Raw genomic sequence first — 25685 nt, forward strand, 5'->3', positions numbered from 1 at the left:
TTTGTCTCATTTAGCTTCTGTCTGAGCCAGTGACTACCTGTGAGTCACCATGACAACAAAACAGCCTCCCCCTCTGATGAAGAAGCACAGCCAGACAGACCTTGTGAGTCGTTTGAAGACAAGGAAGATCCTGGGGGTTGGGGGGGAGGACGATGATGGAGAAGTTCACAGATCAAAGGTAAGAACTGCTGTCTTTGAGTGCTTTGCAGAGCTTGGTGTTAAGAGACATGGTTGGGGCTACTATTCTAGTTACGGCCCAGTAACATGAGCCTTATACAAATAGTTCAACCACAACTGTTGGTGGTTCTATTAAAGCAGGTGACTGGGCTACAAGTATTGAGGCTCTGTTCCAAGCTAAGGCAGTGTACTCCTTACATAAGTAGCTCCACAGAGTGTGGTGTGCTGCCAGTAAGAACATACAAAAGTGGCCATGCCAAAGGTCTCTAGGTATTTTCCAATATAGACCTGGCAATCGTATGACCAAAGCAGCATTTCAGTGCCAATTGCAACACACAGAACTGAAAAGATAAAGAACTAGAAGGCTAATAAATTAATGATACTTTGCTTAAGGCAGGAGAAGGGATTATGACAGTGCACTACAGAGAAGACTCGGCAACAGAAGTACATTGGAATTACAAATTTATTTCTGTCTTGCTCATTGTTTAGGTCACCCTAATTTATTATCCTCATTGAACTCTACTTGCTTTCCAGTCTATTTCACCAGCTTCTCCACCTCCTCACACACAGAGCTGTTGTGTATCTGAATTAATTACAAAACTGAGTGAGTGAGATGATAGATTCACAGTCGTGGGAGGAATTACTAGGCCTATGGGGGTGGTTGGTTGAAGCTGCTGTTCTCACCTCAGCAGAGACAGGTCTTTGTAAGTGTAGAAATACTCACAGATCTGTAAACTGTTGCTGTTCCCTATAAGAACTGACAGGCTTGATTCTTGTATAATTTGCATACTGTCGTCTTTAATGATATGACCACATGCAATCTCTTTCTTTACTCTTCTGTGTTCCCTGATGTGTCAGTCCTCTTTGGGTCTTTCCACATGGGCTGCATTGAACTAAAATCAAATATACATTCAAAGATCTAGAATTTGCTGAAATGGCTCAGAGGGGAAAAAAAGCTTGAGACAGCAACTTATTGCATTCCCGAGTTTGTTTTTTTTTAATTCTATGTGTTGGGATATAGGACTTTCTTCCTTCTATTCTCACACAAAGGTCATAAGTAGGATACAAGTCAACCAGGTTAAGGTTGAATAATCATTCAGTTTGCCCTGGGAAGTGTTCTTCTGTGAGTGGTGCCATCCTAATCTACTAGGTTTGCTTCTAGTGTTGGTTATTGTGGGGAAGGAAAAACCACGTATGCCTCCCTGAGTTCAGTGAGGAAGGCTGGAATAAAGATATACTAGACAGTGCGTAGAAGTATGTTGGACATTCCTTATGTCCAGTTCTATTAGATTAACCCCTTTCCAATATGAGAGGCATCAGGGCTGCATGAATTACCTTTGCACACACTAGTTTGAAGAAAGAAAACAAGATGTGATTGGATGTGCAAAGGCCACCAAGAGCTGTGGAAGAACTGACCAGCTCCACCACCACCACGCCCCCCCCCCCCGGATCTGTGCATGGAATCCTTTGTTCTCTGAAGGTAAACCAAATAAAAGAAGGGAAAGCTCATCAATTTCACCTCTTCACTTTGCAGGAGTTAACCCAATGGCTGAACAATGAGACATTTGCTCTAAAAATGGCAGTTGTAGTTCAAGTAACAGCAAGGTTCTATATGTGTTGGTGTTTTACATAGAGAACTATACATCTGCCAGTGCTTATCCTAGCCACTTCTCTTTCTAGTCTGATTCTGAGGAATTTTAAGTAATGAATTCCAACTCTTGGGGCATCAAGCTGGATTCTCCCTTTGAAACTCTTTTAGTAGAGTATGGTGGTCTTCATATGTACCACATAATGTCAAGGAAGATTGAGGGGGTGCCCACCCACCTGGACGCACACACATACACATTCTGAACATTACCTTTTTCTTGTGGGAAGGAAAGAACTGGAAGAGCCATGTTTGAGCAGGCCAGCTGCAGAAAGGAAAGGGGTTAATTAGCCCTTTCCCCACCTAGCCCACCTCTCCTGATTTCAGCCTCCCACAAGACAGAGAGAAGAATCTTACTATTGCGGAGTATATGCAGTTTGTCTCTGAATTATTGTAGAGAAGCCATAAAAGAAAAGAATGAAAAACAGAAGGAAATGCTATGGTTTCAGAACATGAAGAGAAGTTGCTGGTGTTGATTCCTAATCCAATGGCTGTGCTTCAGTAGGGCCCAGAGGGAAGCTTTTAAGAACAATGTTGCTAAGTATTTTTGCTTGGTCTGCTTCTCAAAACATAGAACAAAATATTGTCAGCAATGTATTTCTCTGTTCCACAGTAACTCTTTATCTTACCTAAGAGACTGTTTTGAAGAAGATGAATCTGAGGTGTTAGGTCATTGCACCTCACACCTGACAACTACTTTGATTCTGGTTTATCTCCAGTTCTAATCTTTTTGTGCCACTCCAAGCAATACAGTGCTCCCATATCATCTGTTAAATACAGTGTCTGAACTTTGGGGCCATTATGACATCTAAGGAAAGGGATGGGCATGAAGGGAGTGCTTAACCCTTCTCCTGAAGTCACTCTCCACACCTGAAGTCCCCCAAAGTGGATTCAGAGTGGATTTACAAGGTAAACATGGGACCACAATACCACTTGGTATGAAAACATCTTTTTTTGGGGGGGGGAGTGTTAGATTGAGGAGAAAAGAAAAAGACTGAGCATCCACATTCTCTAATGTAATTCTCTCCTTTCTGAGGACACTTTGTAAATGAGAAGGCACTGCCTTGGCCTGACAAAACCTACAGTAGAGATAAATCAAGGTGGACCTGTTGAGTAATGGGCTGGCTGTTGAGCATAGTCTTGATCAGCCTAAGCTCCCTGAATACGTTATTTACCTCTGCGCAAATTATCCTCTTGTAGTATGATTGTAGCTGCTACCCTTCTGATTTTGGAGAACCTTAAAACACTGCCTGCACAGAGTGTGGGGAAAGGTTGTAATAGGTCTCTTTGCTAGCAAATGACACAACTGCGTCTAGAAGAACAGTAGAAGAATATCTGGAGAAGACATGAGGCGCTGGTAGGGTTGCAAACTAGCCTGTAAAATTCCTGGAGATTTGGAGGTAGTGTCTATAAAGGGGAGAATTAGGGAAGAGAATTCAGCTAAAATCTATTTATCTGCTTAGGGTCCTCCCTATAAAACTGCTATCTTTTTCCAAGGGAACTGATTTCTGCAGGTTGAACATCAGTTGTAATTCTAAGAAACCTCCAGGCCCCACCAGGTGATTGGCAGCCTTACTTACTCAGCATTCATAATAGGAATTTTCTGGACCTCCCTTTTAATTCTGTGCTATTCACAACACCACATCATGCTCCAATAGCATGTAATTCTGTGCTTTTGCTAAACCCTCGAGTCATCTTTGCTAAGAAAGTGGCTGTTGACTACTTGGGGCTTTGTAAAACAGGCGGGTAGTGCTGTTTTGTCTGCAGGAATCTGGAATGTCCTACATGGTTTATGAATGTCACTTGTTACAAACTGCTTTTGTATTCATGGATTTGACCTGGTGTCATTCACCCCCAGCAATTGCCTAGCAACTAATTTTGCTGTGGCACCCATGGGGCAACTTTTTGAACTGTTAGCTTTCATTCATGGTATTTTCAGTGCTCCTATTATACCTATTTTAAAATTCATTCTGCTAACTTAACACAAACCATTTTTAAAGGTGTGAGTCAGTCCTCGAGAGGTGGTGGTGATGGAAAATCTGATATGTAGATATAAACAGACTTGGTGCATTCCTAATTTTTTGCACTTATCCTATTTTTGCCACTGTACTTCCAAATGCCTTTTTGGTAAAACCGCAAGGGCTAGGAACTTTAAAATAAGACTTGCAAGGGTGCAAATTTTCAGTACTTCTGTAATGTACTGAGTGACGAGACGTGTTGAAGGCAACATACTTTATTGGCGAGTACATCACAAGAGAGAGACACGTGGGCCGGGTCCCGATTATATACATTCCCCAGAACAACCCTCCATCCGGCCAGGTCCAATCCTGGCCAGTTAAATGCAGGTCAGCGCTCATCCCTCAAGGGATGAGCCAATCCTGGCCAGTTAAAGTTCCCGCCACAGATCTTGATTGGCGGAGCGTATTAGCGAGCTACATCCGGGGACCCGTGGGCTTCCACTGGTCGCCTCTGTATAGCGTTCACTGTGTTGTAACATTAAGACTGAATTGCAAGACATAACTTCAGTGGCAGCTATAGACATTTCCATTTGAATTAAAACTGGCAGAATCCCAGAACAAGGGAAAGGAGCACTTAGGTTGACCCCTTGAGGGATGAGCGCTGACCTGCATTGAAATCAACAATGTTTGCAAGAACAGGAAGAATTTTTTTTTAAAAGTTTGAGGAATAATCCACACTGAAGTCATCTTGTCAAACTGTGAGACAAATCAATCTGGGTGGATTAGTCTGTCACCTCATCAAAACTGCTTGAGCACTTTGGCCCAAGAAGGAACTTGTCACCTTGCCAGGATGCAAATTTGTTGTTTGCTTTGAGAGAAACCACTTGTTCTCAATTGCTGTCAGAGTATTAATCCTTCTTTATATCAATCCAATCCAAACACCTTCATTGGCACAGAAATAAAAAGTACAGCATGGCAAATTTACATAGAGTTTCAGTTATCAAAACCAGTCAAAGTCAAAAACCTTTAATGGCATAAAATAATGAAACAAAAACATAGATAGGGTCCAACATAGGTGAAAATGAGTAAAAATAAAAATAAAATTATAATAAAAAACACTGGCCAGAAAGGCAGTCAAGACAAAACCCACAGAAAAACCAATCAAATGTTCATTGCCCTTGCCCACCCAGCCACTAGCCCCATCAATCTGAGTGATCCATCAACATAAAAACCAGTCACACATCAAGAAGGGGAGCTAGTCTTTTGCTCCCTGATTGTTATGGCAGCCAAAAGATACTTTGCAACTAGACTTGTGATATGGAAACATTGGTCAGATAGCAGAAAGAAAACCAACTTTGCCTCAGATAAGCCATAAAGGTTAGACAGGATAGGTTTGAATATACAGTCCTGCACTTTCCCATAAAAATCACAGTGAAGTAAGACATGGGCGACTGTTTCAAGATGCCTTCTTTATATCCACATTAATCAAAACAAGCTAGCCAGTTTTGGCCTTCTCCCCTTTGCAGAAAGCCTCTCTAGTGATGTTTAAGGTTGTCTTTGTGTCATTTTCAGAACATAGGAAATAATACAGAATGAGATGTGCAAATTGTTTTTTTTCCTCAGCTAACAATGTGAAACTGAGATGGGCAGGAAGCACCTGAAGACTCCTTTGTTGTTCCCACTTCCTTACTAAAGAGCTCTTTCCTGAGTCTTAGATATGTTTTTGGTCGCTAGGTCTAGAGATTTTGTTGTAATCTTTTTTGAGGATCTTAGTCATTTGGTGGGATACCAGTTCTCTCTTTTCCCCTCTAATTGTGGTTCTCTCTTTATTGTGGTTTGAATGCTGCCTTCAAGTGTAGAAAGGCAGGGTATAAATTTTAAAAATAAGGTAATATTGGAGAGAGTTTCACAGATAGCCTAATTTTTGGTCATCAAGTCACAGCCAACTTCAAGGCAAGAAATGTTCAGAGGTGGTTTGCCATTGCCCACCTCTCTGTAGTGACCCTGGTATTCCTTTGTGGTTTTCCATCCAAATACTGACCAGGGCCATTCCTGCTTCGATTCTGAGATCTGATGAGATGGGGCTAGCCTGAGCTATCCAGGTCAGGACCACAGATATCATGGACCACCAAAAAGACAATAAAAGTTCTAGATCAAATCAGGCCTGAATGCTTCTTGGAAGCTAAAATCACTAAACTGTGGCTATTGTACTTTGGTCACATCACAAGAAGACAAAACTCACTGGAAAAGGCTATAATAGTAGATACTGAAGGCCCCAGGAAAAGAGGAAGACCTAACATGAGATGGATTAACTCAATAAAGGAAGCCATGGCTTTTGGTTTGCAAGACCTGAGCAAATCTCTCAATGATAGGACATTTTGGAGGTCATTAATTCAGAGTCACCATAAGTCATAAGAAGCAAACCAATAGTACATAAGAAGCAGATCAATAGTACATAAGACACAACATTCCTTTACCACCTTTTCTTATTTTTTAAAGTGGAAAAAGAAGTTTATCTTTCTTTGCCTATATTTAGGGATAAGGGTCAATTTCAGAGGTACATAATCTCTGCAGTTTTTTGTGAAGTGATAAATTCTAAACTGCCTTGTGAATATTATATGAGAAAGAATCCATAATTCATTCATAGGATTGAGTAACATATTAATGTAATTCTCTCTCACCCACCCCAGGCTTCACACTGTCTCAAAAAAAAAAAAAATGGCAGCCATTTATTTTGTGTCACAAGCAACAATGGGTATCTGTGGGTTGTTATGTCAAGAAGCATTTTACATTAACCAAATTATTTTACAATCCAGCAACACCTTAAACTCTTAATATTCCAACATGACCTTTGATGAGTCAGAGCTCAGTTCATCACCTACTGGATTCAATTGTAACTTGGTCTGCCTTAGCAATCGTTTCTTTGCTTCTGGAATTATTACACGGAGCAGGGGATTTGGACCTTGTTGTTGTTCATACCCTCTGTTTTCTACAAGCGGAATGATGTGCCCATGGACTTTTTTATAACATTGTGTGGTAATTCTGACCATTCTTCTGTAGCTTAGAGAGGTTACAAATACATGGTAGTACTCCTTCTTTGTTGCGGTTATTCACAACTCCCACAGATTTAAAGCTGCAATATAGTAAGGCTGTAAACAAATCACCATTTCTTCATGTACATGATGAGCCTCAGATCCCCAGGCTTGCATATGTGAATACAAAGAGAGAGTCTCAATTATTGATCTAAACCAGAAAATCTTTAGACACAGCTCTGCATAAGAAGGGAGGAAGGAAAAAGTGCATCAGTTCAGAACTTAAAGCTTGGCCATCTTAAAAACAATGTTATGTGTGTTTGATATCAGAGCAGACTCTGAGAATTTAAATGATCGCAATTTCATCCAGAGACTCTTCTCTGGATGGTCACCTGCTTTTGTCTCTGCAAATGAAGAAGGAATACACTACACCAGTTCTTACTATATAGGAGATGGGGCTTGTCATAGGTCTAGAAAACATTTTCCTCTTCTCAGATGGTGTATTTTGCTGACTATCTCTAGAGGACCAGACATCTGATGTCCATCTTTCTCTTTCAATTTTGACTTTCAGATAAGTCAAGTCTTGGGCAATGAAATAAAGTTTGCTATGAGGGAACCCTTGGGGCTCAGGTAAGTTTCCAGACTACTGAGATCAAGGAAAGAAAGGCATAAGAGTTAGATTGTTATGGTATCTGTCATTTGCATATTAGGCCACACCCCCTGACATCACCATTGTTATACATAGGACTTATTGCAGGAAGATGCCCACCAGGAACTCATTTGCATATTAGGTCACACACACCCTGACACCAAGTCAGCCGGAACTGCATTCCTGCTAAAAAAAAAGCCCTGGTGCCTGTCCTTCCTTAGTGTTTCATACTTAACCTTTACTTCCTTGGCATTAATTTTTACTTGGCAGGACAGGCATACTTGTGCATAATAATTCCTCTGGATGGTTTGGCTTGCCAGGCTTATGCAGTATGCCTGCGTATTTGCCTTCTATGTTTCCTATGCTGGGTGAATGAAAGACACAGAGATTAGATTAATAGTTCTTTTTGTACCTTTAGCAATTGTGCTTCAGGAGGATGAGTAGAAAGAGTGACTGCTCCAGTTACTAGATATTTGAAGAAAAAGAAGCTACATCTGGAAAAATGTATCTATAGTTTTTAAAGGCATAAGGAGGCTTATTGGGCACTCACAAAAGATAAAGGTTTTCAATTCCTTCACCAGCATGGAATTGGGTGAGACCATTGTCTCAGTTCAGCCTGTTTGTTTATTTATTTTTCACATTTATATCCTGCCCTCCCCTCCGAAGCAGGCTCAGGGCGGCTAACAACATTTAGGAAGTTTGTGTGAGGGACAGGAGGCTGTTCTGCCCCTGAAAAAGAAAACAACTACTCACATGAGCCACTCACAGCATCTGGTCACTTTTGAAAAAAGGGATGGAACACTGGAGGGAAGCTAGGCTTGCCAGCCCCCAGGCCCTAGTGGGGGATCGCCCGGTTTTGCAGGCTCCTCCTTGCCACTACCCAGCGGGGTGGGTGGGGAAGCCCTGCCCCAACAGCCACCATGTGCCTTTAAATCTGTGCAGGTTTAAAAGAAACCTGCAAACTGCTTGTGCTTTGTGTGTGTGCTGTTAAATCTGAGCAAGAGGAAAGCTGAATGGGCAGGCGAGCAAGCAGAGTCACGTGGGTCTTCTTGGTGAGTTTGTGAAGCACATGAGGAAGGAAGAGAAGTGAGCAGAGTTCCTCTGATTGTCAGGAGGATAACTCACCACCTAGGCTGCTCTGCTTTCATTTCCTGTTAGTCTGAAGAAGTTGATTGAAATACAACAGTCGGTTACATTCAGTAACTGCCATAAGTATTGCTCCAATGAGATAATGAAAGTGTGTGCATTCTGTTTATTATGGCTGTTTTGTGAGGGTGTGTGTGTGTGTTCACTTTTATTTTGTGGAACTGCAGCTGCTGGGGAATGAGGAAATGAAGACTTTATTCAAGGGAACAGCACTACTGTATTTTTATTTACTTATTTTAGAGAATGGGAAAATCTCCCAGCTCCACCCCCAAAGCCCCCAGATATTTTCTAAGTTGCACCTGGCAACCCTAAGGAAAGCACAGCAGGAGTTCAGTTCAGTTTGCCTCAGGGAGAATGCAGTGATAGTGTGGGTCTGCCTCAGCAAAAGAGCAACAGAGCAAGGAGTAGTTTTGCTTGGTAGTGCACCAGAGTGGTTTAGCTCTATTTCTGAGAGAATAGAGAACCTGATCGTTAGGCCTGTCTCTGGCTATGAGTGGACCATGTGCCATTTAATCTGACTCTTGGGAAGTGGCAGGCTGCTGTGAGTGGAATCCTCTGAGTGTGAGAAGAACCTAGTGGCTAGACAGTTTATGCTTGAAAGTATTTAAGAATATAAAAACATCAGAGAAGCCATGTTGGATCATACCAATGGCCCATTCAGTCCAACACTCTGTGTCACAGTGGCCAAAACCCAGGTGCCATCAGGAAGTCCACCAGTGGGGCCAGAACTCCAGAGGCCCTCCCACTGTTGCCCCCCAAGCACCAAGAAGCCCCAGACAGAGTATTCCATTTATACCTTGTAGCTAATAGTCACTGATGGATCTCTGCTCCATATATTTATCCTATCCCATCTTGAAGCTGTCTATGCTTGTAACCCCCACCAGTTCCTGTGGCAGTGAATTCCGTATGTTAATTACTCTTTGGATGAAGAAACATTTAAGAAAATTCAATCTAGTCTCTGAAACCATAACTAATTTAATGTGCCTCAACCAGGTTTTTCCTTTGTCCACCTGGAGACCTGTGCTGCTTATCTGTTCTTTGACACCCACTTTGTAAATAAATACATATTTGTTGTTTATATATGATTCCCGCCTCATTGACATCCATATTCTTTTTGTGCACCACAAAATGTACCTCACAGCAGCGAACCCAAAGCCTATACACTTGCTTCCTTTAGAACACCTGGTAACCGGAGGGGAGGTTTAAAGTTTAAAATAAACCTGGTTTCCCAAAAATCATAGGAGGCAGTGTGGTTCCCCTTAGTTGATTGAAACAATCTGTTACAGTGTGTGGCTCACCGGTATATTGTTCCACTTTGATGCAGATACGAGTGAAATCTTGGTAATACTTAAAGACTGAAGCAAAGTTTGAGTATCCTTTTACTAAGAGTGTGTGGAACTGCAGGGGGTGGGGAAAAGAGAGAGCAAGTTTTGTTGCATTTGTTTGTTCTCTGAAGACTCCTGCTACAGTAAGTTCTGACTGGGCTTAAAAAAAAAACCCATATAGTAAACCAAAAGAACCCACATTTTTGCCAAGAGCTGGGTGGAATGTCAGTTACAGATCATACACAGCTTTTCAAGGTTGATATGTGGTGTGTCTACTACAAACACCTCTCTAGAACAAAGTCTGTTCAGAAGAAAAAGTAAGCAACCTTGGATGCAGAATGATCTGTGAAACACTGGCAAGATAAACCAGACTGTGATATCTGAAGATGTTGATGTCAGGAGAAGGGCAAAAGTGATTATACATGTGCCTGATATCAGGGGTTTGCTGTAAAGAGAGACCTGCTGAGATCTATTAATGACTTTACTATGGCGTTGCCATGGATGCTTTCTCTGGCAATCAATCTTAGGTATAACAGACCTAGAAGTAAAACTGTGAGGCTGAATGCTTTTAAAAAGAAAACTATGTAACAAACATGAATTTGAGTAGCCTTTGGAGATGGTGGAAGACAGGAGGTCCTGGTGTGACTTGGTCCATGGGGTCGCAAAGAGTCAGACTCTACTGTGCAACTGAACAACAAAAAATCTTTCTTTAATAACTAGCATATGATTACCTTAAATAAAGATGGCCAGTCAGCTCTTGTACAACCAACAGATAAAAAGTTCTTTTTTATAGGAGTAAAAAGTTCTTTTTTATATAGGAGAATCTTTTTTTCTCAATGCTGTACTTCCTCAAGTTGTTAACTTTGAATTCAGATTTTATTTTAATTTTTGCAAAATGTTGCCAGTTGCTTTGAGAAAAGACAGGTGATCATCTTTTCCCTTCCTCCTCATTCCTTTTGCATTCTTCTTTATCCTAATTTAAGGCAACAGGAATGCTGTAATGCTATTCTTTCAAAACAAAACTATTGTATGAAAGAAGTCTACAAAACTTACAAAACATAATATTGTCTGTGACAATTAAAAGGTTATTTTGTGATCCAGCATGGTGTAAGCAGCATGGCGATTGCCTAGGTTGCCAGCCTTCTGGGGGTGAAAAATTGGACACCCCCATGTGACTTGGTGACATTATCAGTGGGGGGAGGGGGCAGAAGCTAGCCTTGCCTAGGGTGCCAGACACTCTAGGGCTGGCCCTGTGTAGTGGCTAAGAGTGATGGGCTCTAATCAGGAGAACCGGGTTTGATTCCCCACTCTTCCACATGCAACCAGCTAGGTGACCTTGGATCAGTCACAGTTCTCTCAAAACTCTGTCAGTCCCACCCACCTCTCAAGGTGACTGTTGTAGGGAGAGGAAGGGAAGGAGAAGCCACTCTGAGATTCCTTTGGGTAGTGAAAAGCAGGGTATAAAACCAACTCTTCTTCTTTGATCTCTCCTACAGGGTTTGGCAATTTGTGTCAGCCGTCATATTTTCTGGGGTTGCCATTATGGTAAGTGACAAAAATATTCATGAGAAGACAGGTGGGGGAGGAGGGAGCAATAATGAAATTACAGGGTGGGGAGTAATTAACACTCAGCATTTGCAGCCTGTCTGTGTTTTCCCCACATTGTATTCTTAAGCAAAGGTTCGGCTATTCTGAACCACATGGGGAAAGTGTGGCTAGCATGGCACAAGTTGGAGTGGAGTCATGGCAGTTAGAAATTAATTCTTGCTGCTACTGCATTCTGAATTGCCTTTTCTGAAGTAGCTATTACTTGGTTTAAAAAGTAACTCTTTAGGAGATTAGTATGTTGCCTAAGAATAGTCAAGGCAACTTACTGTACTGAACAGGAAGTACTTATGTTGTTTCAGAATTGGTTCACTGAGGCATTACTCTATCCGCATTTTAAAAAGTAATAAACAAAAGCAGATAAAAGCAGAAATAGTTTTTGATGTGAACCATTAAGAAATCTCACCTTTTTTCTATAACAGATCTCACAGTCTGATCTTGGAGTAGTGCAGAAATCAATTAATTTCACAGGCCACATTAAACATGCATACTTGTTAGCCTAACCTCTGAAGGGCAATGTTCCATGGCTGAATAGGCTCTTTAGATGGCCTTACCTATTGGCAGTCCAGGTTCTCAGCAGGGCCCAACCTGGGGGTCCCTGAGCGCATGCAGGTTCGTATGGGGCTTTTGGGTGTTAAGGTTCAATTCTCAGGGCCAAGCACCTATTTCTTACAGCTTGTATACACTTGCCACAGTTGCACATTCTCTTGACTCTGCTCATTGAACCAGACTGAGGCACAGGTGCTGATATTTCTCTCTTATTGTTTTTCTTCCTGTTAGGCTCTCACATTTCCTGATCAGCTCTACGATGCTGTCTTTGAAGAAGAGTCTGTCAATAGCAAGACACCCATCCGTCTGTATGGAGGAGCCTTGCTTAGTGAGTACTGTCTGGAGCCAGGAGAGATGGCGTAGTCTGTGGTGAATAGCTGTGATGGCCCCTCTCGCTGCCCCCACCCCGTGGGGCATCCGTTGTTGCGTGGAGGGAGACCAAAGGGGTGCTTGTGACATCAGAAAATGGAGGGAGGCCAGTGTTCCGTCATGCAGCCACCACCTCCATTGAGTCAGGCACTCTCTTTCCCTCTTTCTGGGTCTGCCTGTTCCTCTCTGCTATTCACTTCCTCTTCGGCTGTCAGCGTTTCCCTCCTTTTTAGCTTCATACCTCCGTCCCCCAGCCCTCCTCCTTCCTCCAGCCCTGTGTTTCTCTGCCCATCATTCCTCCTCCCTCCCTACTGGTTTGCCTCTCCGGCGGCCCATGCTGCTCCCACCCCCTTCCGTGTGGCCCCAAATGGCCACTGCCCTCCGGGACGGCTGCAGGGCATGACACGCCTGTGTGGCAGGCGCAGGCGCTCCGGCAGCTCACTCAGAACCGCCCTCTGATGCCTGCACTGCCTACTCCGCTCTCTGGCTCAACCCCGACCCGGCCAGAGGCTGCTGCTGCCACGTTTGGCCAGCAGGGCGGGCCAAGTGCCGTGGGGCTGTCTTGAGCCAAGGTGTGAGGCCCGTTCACTTCCGCTCCTCTGCCGAGCCCCCAGGACGCCCATCGGAGGCATGGCAGGTAGGTGGGTCCTGTGGCATCTCGAGCCGGGTGGCCGTCTGCCGGGTCTCAGTGTCTTTGGTCCTGCTCCCTTTCACAGGGTCTGGGCTCTTCCGGGGCAGGGTTGCTGCGAGCCTGGGAAAGGTCAGGATGATGTTGCCTGGACAATAGCCTAGTATTAGGAAAGGCCAAACTTGCTTAATGTAAGAGCCACATAGAATAAACATCAGATGTTTGAGAGCTGCAAGACATGAACAAATATTACACACATATCTTTAATAAAACTCTTAATACTTTCTTTGCACAAAAAGATAAAATACATATATATGCACTTTACAACATAACCATGCTGAAAGGAAACATTTTAAAAAACAAAAGCTGGAAATAATGGTCCCCATAAGATCAGCACAGGGAAAGGTTAGGGAATTATTTTTTGGCTCTAGTGTTTGGCACTAGGGAATTAGTTTTGGCACTGGCCACTGTTTGCATCATTAAGCATCTTTCTTTTCCTTGAAACCAAGGTTAGTAATACAACTCCTACAAGACCTATGAAACTAAGGGGCAGGGCTTGAATTTAGCAGGAGCACGTTGCCAGAGTCTGTGTGCAGTGGGGACAGAACTCCCCGCTGCACAGAGATTGTGGGGCTGACGTCTCTTGCTGGGTGGCTTAAAGCACCTGGCGACAGAACCATCCAGCTGGGGGTCTGTATGCACACAGATCCCCAGTCTGGCTGCTCTCGCTGGGTGCTTTAAACCACCTGACAAGAGAAGCCTCCAGCTGGGAACTGCTGCAGCATGGAAAGAACTCTCTGCTGCACACAGATCCCAGGCTGGCTTGTCTTCCTAGGCAGCCTAAACTGCTGTGCAGTGAGGAGAAACCTTCCTTCCTTCTTTCCTTCCCTCTTCCTCTGTCCTCATCTTCTTTCTCTTTACCCTCCCTCTCTCACTAATTGTTTTCTTTATTTCTTTCTCTCTGTTTCCCCTCCGCCCCCCCCTTCCTCTCTATTCATTCATTCACTCACTCATTCTCCCCCTCCCTCCTCTATCTATATGCTTTCTTTCTGTCTCTCTCTTATAATTTTCTTTCTCTTTGATTCTCTCGTTATCATATCTCATGATATGATATATATATCATGATATGAGATATATATGATATATCTCATCTGCAAATGAGATATGCTACTGAGCTCCTGCACCTTTTTTTCTACAAAATGACCCTTGCTAAGGGGAACCCTGTACCACCCTCTTAAATTCCATCCCTCCTTCTAGTGTCTCCCCCAGCTCTTGCACTCTTTCCCTGCTCTAGGTCTCTGGTCATCCTCTGTGATAGAGGAGAAATGCTTGCAAGCCTGCCTATTTCCCCCTCTTTCTCCACTTCACACATGGCAGAAATAGTCACCTATCTATGGGTCAGTGCTCAGTCTGACTGAGGTCCTAATGCTAAGCACACTTACTTGATAGTAAGCCTGCATTAAGTTCCTCCTTGACCTCTGGGAGCTGCACAATACGTGTGAAAGAGTCACATGTGGCTCCTGAACCACAGTTTGGCCACTCCTGGGCTAGTAGATGCTATGAGAGGATGACTGAGTTCATTAGATAGTACAATGTCATTACCCTAAGACGGGTGGGGAACCTCTGTCCGAGATCTCTTGGTGTGGCCCTCGGGGATTGCTGGGCTGAACCAAGTCATGTGGCAGCCTCCCTGGGGCCTGGTTGGTCAGCAAAGATCAGTAGGGATCACAGGGCCCAGAGGTACTGTGCGGCAGCCTCCCTGGGGCTTGGCTGGCCAGCCAGAATTGCTACAGGGACTGGAAAAGTTACTGTCACAGTTTAGGTAAGTTTCCCCCTCATTTCTTTATTTCCTTTTCTTTCAATTTCTTTGTTTCCTTTTATTCCCATTTCTTTCTTTTCTTTTGTTTACCTTTATTACTCTTTCTTTCCTCCATTTCATTTCCCTTTCTTCCCCCCATTTCTTTATTTACCTTTATTTACCTTTTTACCCCCTTTCTCCCTTCCTTTCTCTCTCTCTCTGTGGAACCACCATACAGGTCTGCTGGGAGCAGCTGCAGTTTCCTCGTGGAGGGAGGGAGGGAGGGGTGGCAGGGATGGGGGGTGGGAGCCAGCTACCACCAGTTCAATTTGCACTTGATTATCCCAGATGGTGTGGCCTAATATGCTAATGAGTGTGTGACCTAATATCCTAATATTAGGGGATGTGGTCTAATATGCTACTGAGTTCCTGCTGGGCTTTTTTTACAAAAAAGCCCTGGACCTATGCATTTGCCTAGAACGGTGAGCCGGGTGTGTGTGGGTTTGTGTGCCAGATTAGGCTCTCCCCACATGTCTTCAAATAGAAAAACAATTATTTGCATTAATTTTGCTGGCCTGAATCATTTTCCCTCGGTGGAGCACTGTTTTTTAAGTTGATAATTTTGTATGGCCCACAAATGATGTTATAAATATCCATATGGCCCTTGGCAGAAAAAAGGTTTCCCACCTCTGTCCTAAGAGAAAGGCAGCAATTTCTCTTCTGCAGAACTCTGTAGTGTGGGGGCAGGTGAAACAAGATACAACATAAGGTGCCCAAGTCACTCAAATACTTTGCAAGTTTGAGAAAGACAGTAAGGATGTCCAGCCCTGATATGTTTTAATAGCTAGTTCAGATGAATGGTTGCCCTGCCGAGTCAGCTGTGCTGTGGCCCTTTTTTCCCTTGGCTATTTTCATTTGCATTCTATGATAAAAATAGTGGCTGATGTTAATTTGTATGGTTTAAATATTTCCAGTCCATCTTCTTACCCAGGGTTTGTGATGCTGCTTCCTTCATCAGTTCAAACATAGTAAAACCAAAACTGGTAAAATGAACCCGTAACATATTACAATACAAACACACACACAATAAAACAAAACCCAAACCCTTGATGCATAATTTACATCATTGAGAAGTGTGAATTTGGTCTGATCTCATGAGAAGTGTCATAGATCAGGTTCCAATCCAATGAGCAGTCCAGGCTGGGAGTCCCAGTTTGTTCATGAGATCCAGTCTAATAGCTTCTCCTAAGGGAGACTACTGCCATGCAATCACTGCTGCTGCCCACCTGCCATTTAAACTGAGAAGAAATCTGATTTGCTGACATAAGAACATAAGAGAAGCCATGTTGGATCAGGCCAATGGCCCATCCAGTCCAATACTCTGTGTCACACAGTGGCCAAAAAACCCAAGTGCCATCAAGAGGTCCGCCAGTGGGGCTAGAAGCCCTCCCACTGTGCCCTCCCCCCAAGCACCAAGAATACAGAGCATCACTGCCCCAGACGGAGAGTTCCAACAATACACTGTGGCTAGTAGCCACTGATGGACCTTTGCTCCATATGCTTATCCAATCCCCTCTTGAAGCTGTCCATGCTTGTAGCAGCCACCACCTCCTGTGGCAGTGAATTCCATGGGTTAATCACACTTTGGGTGAAAAAGTACTTCCTTTTATCAGTTCTAACCCAACTGCTCAGCAATTTCATTGAATGTCCACGAGTTCTCGTATTGTGAGAAAGGGAGAAAAATACTTCTTTCTCTACCTTTTCTATCCCATGCATAATCTTGTAAACCTCTATCATGTCACCCTGCAGTCGACGTTTCTCCAAGCTAAAGAGCTCCAAGCATTTAAGAGTTAAGAGGTATCTATTTTAGGGTCAGGTTTAGCTTCAGCTACTCACAGGCCAATAGCATTTGCCAGTTACATTCTTCTATTTACAGAACATTCCTACTGCTTTTTTGAAAGGTATTTTGGTCAAAGCCAAATCAGGAGTCAGTACAGGCTAAAGATGGGGGACCTGTGGCAGTGCATTCTTTTTGTAATGAGTCTTGAAACCACAGATAACACAAGTGAAGCTGGGAGTTTCTCAGCCTATGCTGGCAGACATTTTTTAAAGTTACATAATGGCTCTTTATTTTAACACTTGTGGTTAATTTTTGTGACCCTAATATAAAGCATTACAGGACTTCCTTCCCACCCCCCTTTGTAATCTGCTCACATTGTAAACCTGTAGTGGCATCTGATGGCACCAAGTGGAAATGCAGCGATTTAAGATGAGTTTTTGAAACAGGCTTGCTTTGGAGCAGGCTTTTTTGTTTTGCCTTTTCATACTGCGCTGTGATGTTTGCATCCAGATTCTCTGCTGTTCTATCACAGGGCTGCTGATGAGCACTGTTTTCTGAGTTCTGCAGTTAGCTGATTCCCTTTTTGACTTCTTGCCTGAATTATTTCTTAATGCATAGAACTAAACATGGAAATCCTTCTGCACCTGGGGGAGTGCTGTGTTTTCTGTTGTTGTTTTTTTTTTAGATCAAATACTGCAACATAAAGTAACAGCCTCCCTCCCCCTCCTTTTTTGAAGAAGTTCTGGCTTTTCCTTGAGCCTCCTGTGTCTGAAATATAGGAACAGAGTGCATCTGCTATAAATAATTGGAACAGGTGGAATTTCATCTTTTCTTGACCTTTTTTAAGGCTACCTTTTGTAGTTCTTTTAAATACCACTGCTAACAAAGAAAGGGTTGGGGTCAGTGTATTATATTTGCTGGGAAAGGAAACCGTGGACATCAAAAGGAGGGGGCCATCTGTGCTAGGTGGGAGACAGCTGTAGAATGTATTAGGTGGGGAAAGGGTGGGAGATAGCAGTAGAGTGTATTAATTAGAAGGGAGATGCTCTTTTGCACCTCATTTGTTAAATGGTCAAATGAATAGAGTAGACTTAATGGTAACCATGATAGTACAGGTGAATCTCTTTGACACTGCCAGAGACACAATCTTAGACCCCCACATACACCAGCAGTCTTCTTCCTCTCATCTGAAGGTGGGACAATGGAGTGAAGACGAATTCCCAGGCAGGCTCATCTAAGAAACCCTGTGTGATGGACAGTTTCAAAAGCTGGCCAACTTTGCAGCTTGGAGGGAGTGGGTTTAGGAGGCATCCAGGTTAGGCAACAAGTCCAGTAGGGACTTTAGTGAATTAATATATTGGCAGAATTTGAATGCGTTCCTCTCAAAAACCATTTAAAAGGCAACAATCTGTTATATGTTTAAGTTTAAACTTCTCAAAGATACTGAATTGCGAAGGCCCAGTTGTCTGTCAGTTTGTGACATTAGGCTTTTAAGAGGGTTGGAGTCACTCTTATCAGCTAAATAAAATTATTATTTTGTGTGGTTTCCCCCTCTTAGTGTATTACATTTAGTATTATAACCTAACTGAGGACCATATAAACATGGGGAAAATTGTCCTGATGAAAATAAATTCTGTTCCTGTGAGGATCAGGTGGTTGAAATGATATATTAACCACACATTTGAGAGTCTTGGAAATTAGAAAGGGTGGTGGTGGTAGGTGAAGTAGGACATCCTGGTTCAGCCTGAGGGGCATGATCAGAAAGTTATATAATTTTTAAAATATGTGAAGGGCCTGGATTAGGGGTAGGTCATGACACCCTGGTCCCTGGTAGTTTAGGATCAACACCAGAATTTTGTATTTATTCTGGAAACTGGCAGCCAGTGAGAATCCTTGACTACTAGAGTGAGGAATTACTGTGGTGTGCTGTGGTCAGCAACTTGTTCACTGTATTCTGAAAGTTGAAATTTCTCAGTGATACTCCAGGGCAATCTCACATAAACTGCATCACAGCAGGTAAAGCCTGGATGTAAGTAGCACATGCGTAAGTGTAGTTTGAGTCTGATAATCATCTTGTCAGAAGAAGCATTTCTGGCAAGGTTTCATCTTTATCCCCTATGCTCTTTAACATCTACATGAAACTGCTGGGTGAAATCATCTGGACATTTGGGCTGGGATATCACCAGTGTGTAGGTGACACTCAGCTCTGTCTTGCACTTCCAGCTGATCCTAGGGAAGCTGTAGAAACCTTGAAGCAGGACCTGGAGGCAGTTTTGGGGTAAATTAAGGTTAATAAACTGGCACTTAATCCAGTCAAGATGGAAGTGCTACAGGTAGCTGGAAGGCCTGTTCCAGGATTTAATGTGTCACTCATTCTAGATGGGGATGCCCTGCCCTTAAAGAAACAGGTCTGTAGTCTGAGGATGCTCTTGGACCCAGGCTTGCTGTTAAGTAAATAGGTGGCAGCTGTGGCCAGAAGTGTCTTTTACTAGCTTTGACTGGTTAGCCAGCTGTGGCTTTTCCTGGGTAGAAAAGATCTGACTATTGTGGTGCTTGCCCTGGTTACACTGAGATTAGTTTACTGCAATGCTGTCTATGCATGGCTTCCCTAGAAAGGAGTTTGGAAACTTCGAGTGGTACAGAAGGCTGCAACCAGAATGTTAACTGGAGTGAGTTGTAAGGACTATGTCAATCCAGTCCCGGCCCATCTGCACTGATTCTAAGTTTATTTCTAGGCACAATTTAAGGTGGTCTTGACTTTCAAAGCCCTGTGTGCATTGGACCAATGTATCTGAAGAACTGCTGACTCCCTTATGAGCCTGCCTAACCACTGTGGTTATCTTAAAAGGCCCTGCTTCAGTTGCCTGTGTCTTCTGAGATTAGATGGGTAACAGGCTGGGAGAAGGCCTTCTTGGTCATGACATCAAAGCTCTAGAACTCTTTCTCCAGGGAGATTTGTCTATCCCCTTCTGTTGCCATCTTGCGCCAGTGGGTGAAGACTTCTTTGTTTTGTTTGGCATTCCCTTAGTGATCCCTCCTTGCTTTTAATTGCTGTTTTTATGTTTTGTATGATTTTTAGCTCTGTTCTTAAATTGTTCTAATGATATGGTCTTAGGGGGTTGATTTTAATGCTTTTAAAATGTGGTTTTATCGTGTGTGTTTTAAATAGTTATCTGCCTTGGTGGCCCAAGAAAGATGGCACACAAAATTTTGTAAATAAAATAAATGAAGCTTGTGGAAGATGGCTCATGCAATGGATACCTCTTGCAGGTTCCACAGCTGAGCCAAGAGACTGTTGCTTGAGACTGCCTGCTTTAATTGAAACTGCTTTATCATTGAGATCATCTTCAGTGGCCTGGCTTTCTGTGCAACCATTGCTTAATATAGGAGGTGGAAGGCCATGAGAGACAGAGTTGCCTTTGTAGCAATACCTTTCCTGCAGCATCAGGTCTTTTAAGTTATGCTTAACCTAGACTAATTTTGCTGCAATGTGGATTTTAGTTTGTTGTTTTAACTGCTGGTGGTAGTGTGTTTGTATATGTGGATTTTGACTTATGAAATACTCTTTTATCCTCTCCTTTTTTCAAGGAGCTCAGTGTCTCCCCTCTGAGATAGGTTTGGCTGAGAGAGTGTGACTGGCTTGTGGTCACTGTACAAGCTTCATAGCAAGCAGGGGTTTGAGCCTGGGTCTCCTAGGTCCTGACACCTTAGTTGTGTAAAATTATTTTGTAAGATGTTTCAGTTGGTGGCCTTATCTCTTAGCTTATTGAAACATATATAATGAGCCTCTATCTCTTTACCTCCTGTGCCCCTTAGGTATCTCCCTCATCATGTGGAATGCCTTGTACACAGCTGAGAAGGTCATCATACGTTGGACCCTACTGACAGAAGCATGCTATTTTGGAATTCAGTTCTTGGGTAAGCAGGTCTCTTTGGGGAGACACAGCCCAAGGAAACTCCTGTTTTTGCTCCAGCAACTTCATTTTGGATCTTGAGTTTCTGACAAAGCAGTATATTAACTATATTTGGATCACAGTTTTGATCCTACAAGCAATGAATGTAAGGTTGTGAAAACAGATTTGATCCTGCTTTATATGGTGGGGAAATTGGCTGATGTTTTCCCCTCTTGTGTCAACTGAAAAATTTGTTTCTCCCCAGTAGAAGAGAGAAGGGAATGCAAGTTTCCCTCTGCATACTGCATGCATCCTTTGTGCCATTTTGGCCTTTGCCTCCCAGTATTGCCTTGTTTTGGGAAGGGGGAGATAAAGATGAGGGAAAGTCCATCTCTGCAAGTGACTTGAGCAGGGTTCTCACCCCCCTGAGATTGGAACTAGTTGTACTGTTGGATACAATGCGCAGAGAAGAGGGGGCTACAGAGAATTGTTATAAAAGAGAAAAGTCCAGCTCTGGTGTTTTCCAGGTGAACTTCACTCTACTGTGTTTTAAACAGGGCTTTTTTTGTGGAAAAAGCCCAGCAGGAGCTGCCCTGTGCCTTCCCCTGCATGCCTGCTGCAGTGGGCGTGCTGGGGAAGGCTGAAGCCATTGGGGAGGCATTTAAAGATGCCTCCTTGCGCCTTCCTGTGTGCCAGCTGGAGCCCTGGCCAGCCCAAGTGGAGATATGCTCCTGTGCACTCCCACCCCCCCTAAAAACTTGGTTTTAAACATTTGTTTTGATTTATTTTAAACATTTGTTTCAATTGCACCTGTAATCACAGTTTTTGAGAAATGCTGCTACTGAACTATAGTACACGTTTGGCCTCTGAAGCTGACTTCCTCTGAGCACTTTTTCAGCATTTTTTTTATTTTTTTATTTATCTGAGATTTATATCCCACCCTTCCCACTAGGTGGCTCACCTTGGTCAATTGGCATGCTTTTCCATAAAGAATTATGGTGTGTACATGTGCACCTATGAGGAGACTTGGGTGACTAGAAAGGCTTGCCAACATTCCTGGGAAGGGAAGGGTTTTGGGAAACAGGGGATGTCTGCTCCAGGAAAAACAGAGTGCAGCCCCTGCTAAGAACATAAGAACATAAGAGAAGCCATGTTAGATCAGGCCAATGGCCCATCCAGTCCAACATTCTGTGTCACACAGTGGCTTGTGTGAGAGGGTACCTACACCAATTTGCCTGATCATAACCAGGCACTGGAGTCCAGGGGCTCCTTCCTCTAAATGAGGAGTTTCTCTATCATGGTGAAATTTAATCCTAACTGCATCACTGGAGCAGATAACCCATACAGAAGGATTACTTGCCAGATAATGCATGAAAGAAAGTCTTGCTGAGAATCCTGAGGCAGAGAACCCTCTTTGATTCTAGCTTCTTTGCTTGTCTTGCAGTGACCACCATCACCCTGGTTGAGATGGGCCAGGCATCCCTGGGAGCTGCACTCCTGCTCATCAGCAGAGTCCTCTTTGTCTGCATCAGCATTTATTATTATTACCAAGTTGGACGCCGACCCAAGAAAGTGTGATTTCTGAGGCTTCCCAAGGGTGGGGGCCAGGGTGGAGGGCTTGTGTCATAAACTTTGCATTCTTCTTGTTCACTTTGGGGGGTTTTGGGTTTTTTTTTTAAAGATCAGACATTCTTCTTAATTATGGCATGCATCATAGTATAAATCCAGTGTTGGTACCAATGCCAGATGAGAGGAGATACCAGAGCTTGACGGGCTCCATGAAGCCTGATTGGAGGGAGTGAGAAAAATGAGAGCAGGGACAAGAAGGGGGTTAGACAGATTCAGAGTGGGAGCAGGGAGGAGAATTTGTTTTACAGAAAAAGGACAGCAAATAAAGACGACTGTAGCATATGGTCAAAAATGCCTATATAATGCATTGAGGCTGAATTCAAACATAGATATAGAGGGTAGGCTGATAGGGAGCATCTTCTGCCATGGGGTCATCTGGTCTTGGTGCTTGGGACACTTGACAGTGTTTGCTCAATATAAAGCACAACAGGAGGCAGCATTAAGCCTTACCATTTCACTTCCAGGTAGGAAGACTAGAAACCTTTAAGAAATGCCACGGAAACTGGTATTGCTGCCCCCATCCCAGTTGCCCTTTTAATAAGCATTAGCTATAGTCATCTATGTATTAATGCTGGCTGGTTTTTCTACCAGACTACCTTTTTAAAAAACAAAACCAAAAAAAACAACGGTTCTGTGTTTGTGGGTTTTTAAAAATTAGACTTATTCCTATTTGCTTATGCTGCTTATGACTTCTGGTGGTCTTTGAGCACTGGAACAACTTTCAGACAATTCTGGATACAGCTTATTGAAAAGGGAACTTATAGTTCACCTCCCACACAAAGTTGCACAATCTCTTTGTTAAGGAAATGTAAATTCAGCATAATACACCCTATTATGCATTTTTACAAATGGGCTACCAAGCTGTAACCACCTGAAGTTTAAATATTGTACTTTATAATATATGGATACAGATAATTGATGAAGGCATAGGAAAACACTCCCATAATACTGATGCATATACTTACTTCCATAGGATGGAGATCTGTGATATTTAAATACACACACACACTTAAATACAGGCTGGGGAAAATTAACAAACACTTTGGTGGTCCTTCAAGCCCTTTGGATATGAACACACATGAAGCTGCCTTAGATTGAATCAGGCCATCTATCTAAGGTCAGTACAGCCTACTCAGGCTGGAAATGGCTCTTCAGGGTCTTAGGTAGAGTTCTTTCATGTTACCTACTGCCTGGTCCTTTTAACTATGGATGCTGAAGACTGAATCTGGGATCTTCTTGCTGAAAACAGGAGGCTATTCCAGTGTCATAGCCCCTCCCTTTGGAGAGATATGGAAGGATATGAACACTGAGTGTTTTAAGTATAGGTGGATATGCACATATACGATTCCTGTCCTACTTTCTATAAGGCAGCAAGAGCCTAAGAAGGCCTGCACTCCTCTGGACATGTAGAATTGCCAGATTTATCAATATGTGAACCAGCCCCATTGCCCTAAATCAGTGCCTGGAAAGGTATTTCAGTTTAATTTGTTCTTTGTGCATATTGTAGAGATTCCCCTAAAACCACAGTAAGCCTTCTATTCAAGAGCATCCGGTGAGGGGGACCTCAAGCCAGAGAGCTTCATGTTGTTCCCCACACCATTATGTATTATCAGTCTTTCCACCTTTGCTGTCCCTTTACACTGGTAAGGAGAATACAGTCCATGAGTACCTCAGGATGTAGTTCAGTACAGAACTTCTCACTCCTGGATGATGTGATTCACAGAAGGTATGTAAATTTGTTAGTGAGCATTGAGACACTTCCCCATGCCACAGTTGTACAAATTTAAAGATAGATGCTGCATCCATTGGCTTAACCTCCTTTCCAGTGTGAGTTGCAGCAGAAACTTGTTATTTTTTAAACAATAAATATTTAGGCATACTAGTTATTGGCATTTATATTTATTCAAAATTGATCACACTGACCACTAAGTAAACGTTTTGTCAATCTCCATTTCCTTAAAGTTGGTTGTATTGATGTGTGTGTGTCTCTCAAAAGGCTAGAGTAAATAAAAGTAGACTAGAGGAATTATTACTGCTGTAGATGGTTGATGTAGGGTCAGTGAATCTTTCCTAGGTACGAAGCCCTCCTTATCTTCAGTAGGCCAACAGACCAAAGTTTGAAATTCCTCATCCCTTCCTTTGGGGGTTCTTGTAGATGGACTCTAGAGTGATTGTTTTGGTTGAGGAGTCCGCAAATGTAATAGGACCTTCTTTGGTAGAAGCTGGGGACACTGTTCCAGCTTTCTTCCTTTAGCTTTTCATAAACTCAATAAAAAGTTCAATGTATCTTTCAACGCCCCTTAATGTATACCTCACAATAGTTCAGTTGTGTGTGCCCTCCACTGCAATGAGACCAGAGGGAATATAGTTAGTGTGAACTTCAAGACCACATGATAGCACATAAGACTTGCTGAGATGGGATAAAACCATTTAGGAGTGGATACTATTACTTTCAAGTAAACATGTCCTGTCCTATGCTTGGATGTAGAACCCATCTGGAAATAATGGATCTATTCATCTAACAGTGATCAGCCTTGATATTAAGGCAACACCTTCAATAAGAAGTTATATCTTTGGAAAGCCAAAAGTACACTCAGTAGATGCCGGATACTGTGAAAGAATTCTTGTTTTTGGCATTTCAAACATTTGCATGAACCTGGAATACTATGTTTCCTGCACTGGCCACACAAAGACCACACATGTCCAGTGTGTGTCCTCAGTTTAGCTGAACTGAAGAGAAATGGTGATGAGAAATGTGGACAAATAGAATCCAAGTCTTATGTCTAGTAGTTCATATGAGGTTAAATTATCTGGAAGAGGAATTTTGTTAATGCTGCATTCTATTTGTATTTTATAATTTTATTAATTTTAACTACAAAAGAAAAGAGCAAAAGCAAAGATACATAAAAAAGGAGGGAAAGGGCATTTACAGAGTGAGAAAAAACCAAAACAGAGAGAAGTACAAATATATCAATTATAATTCTACCTCCAAATAAAATACCCAGATCATTCTACCTGCAAGTATAAAGTTCTCCCTATATTTTACCATCTTTGTCTTTCATTATAGAAAATTTTTACTAAACTAATACTGCAATATAAATCTAAAATTCTTCTTGAAAATAATATATATATATATATAAAAAAGAAAATTCAAAGCCATCTCAACACAAAGCTGTCTGATTTAGCTTAACCATGTTATAAGCACAAACTAATTTGTTGGTTTAACAATATCCTTATTAAAATAAGCACATAAAATCATATCTTTATCCTTAACAAATTAAAAAAGATACAACATAATAATTTGTCTATCTCAATATAAACAGTTTCTCCAAAGGAGCATATTAGAGACAAATCTATCAGATTACAAAATAATTGTGCTATTTGCCTTTTTAAATAATTAATCCAACTCTTATATCAATATGAGCAATTTCACCAAATAAAC

At 42.5% G+C, this 25685-nt stretch overlaps 1 protein-coding gene across 1 annotated transcript; it reads left to right on the top strand.

Annotated features, from left to right (window-relative positions):
• TP53I11 (tumor protein p53 inducible protein 11) lies at positions 1 to 24529 on the top strand. Its single transcript, XM_060262042.1, has 6 exons — positions 1 to 178; positions 7384 to 7442; positions 11429 to 11477; positions 12318 to 12414; positions 20538 to 20639; positions 22059 to 24529. Exons 1-6 carry the CDS (start codon positions 50 to 52, stop codon positions 22190 to 22192), a joined length of 570 nt encoding a protein of 189 aa, XP_060118025.1. The 5' UTR covers positions 1 to 49; the 3' UTR covers positions 22193 to 24529.
• The last annotated feature ends 1156 nt before the right edge of the window (positions 24530 to 25685 follow it).

The sequence above is a fragment of the Heteronotia binoei genome, chromosome 21, assembly GCF_032191835.1.
Source record: "Heteronotia binoei isolate CCM8104 ecotype False Entrance Well chromosome 21, APGP_CSIRO_Hbin_v1, whole genome shotgun sequence".
NCBI classification, from domain to species: Eukaryota; Metazoa; Chordata; class Lepidosauria; order Squamata; family Gekkonidae; genus Heteronotia; species Heteronotia binoei.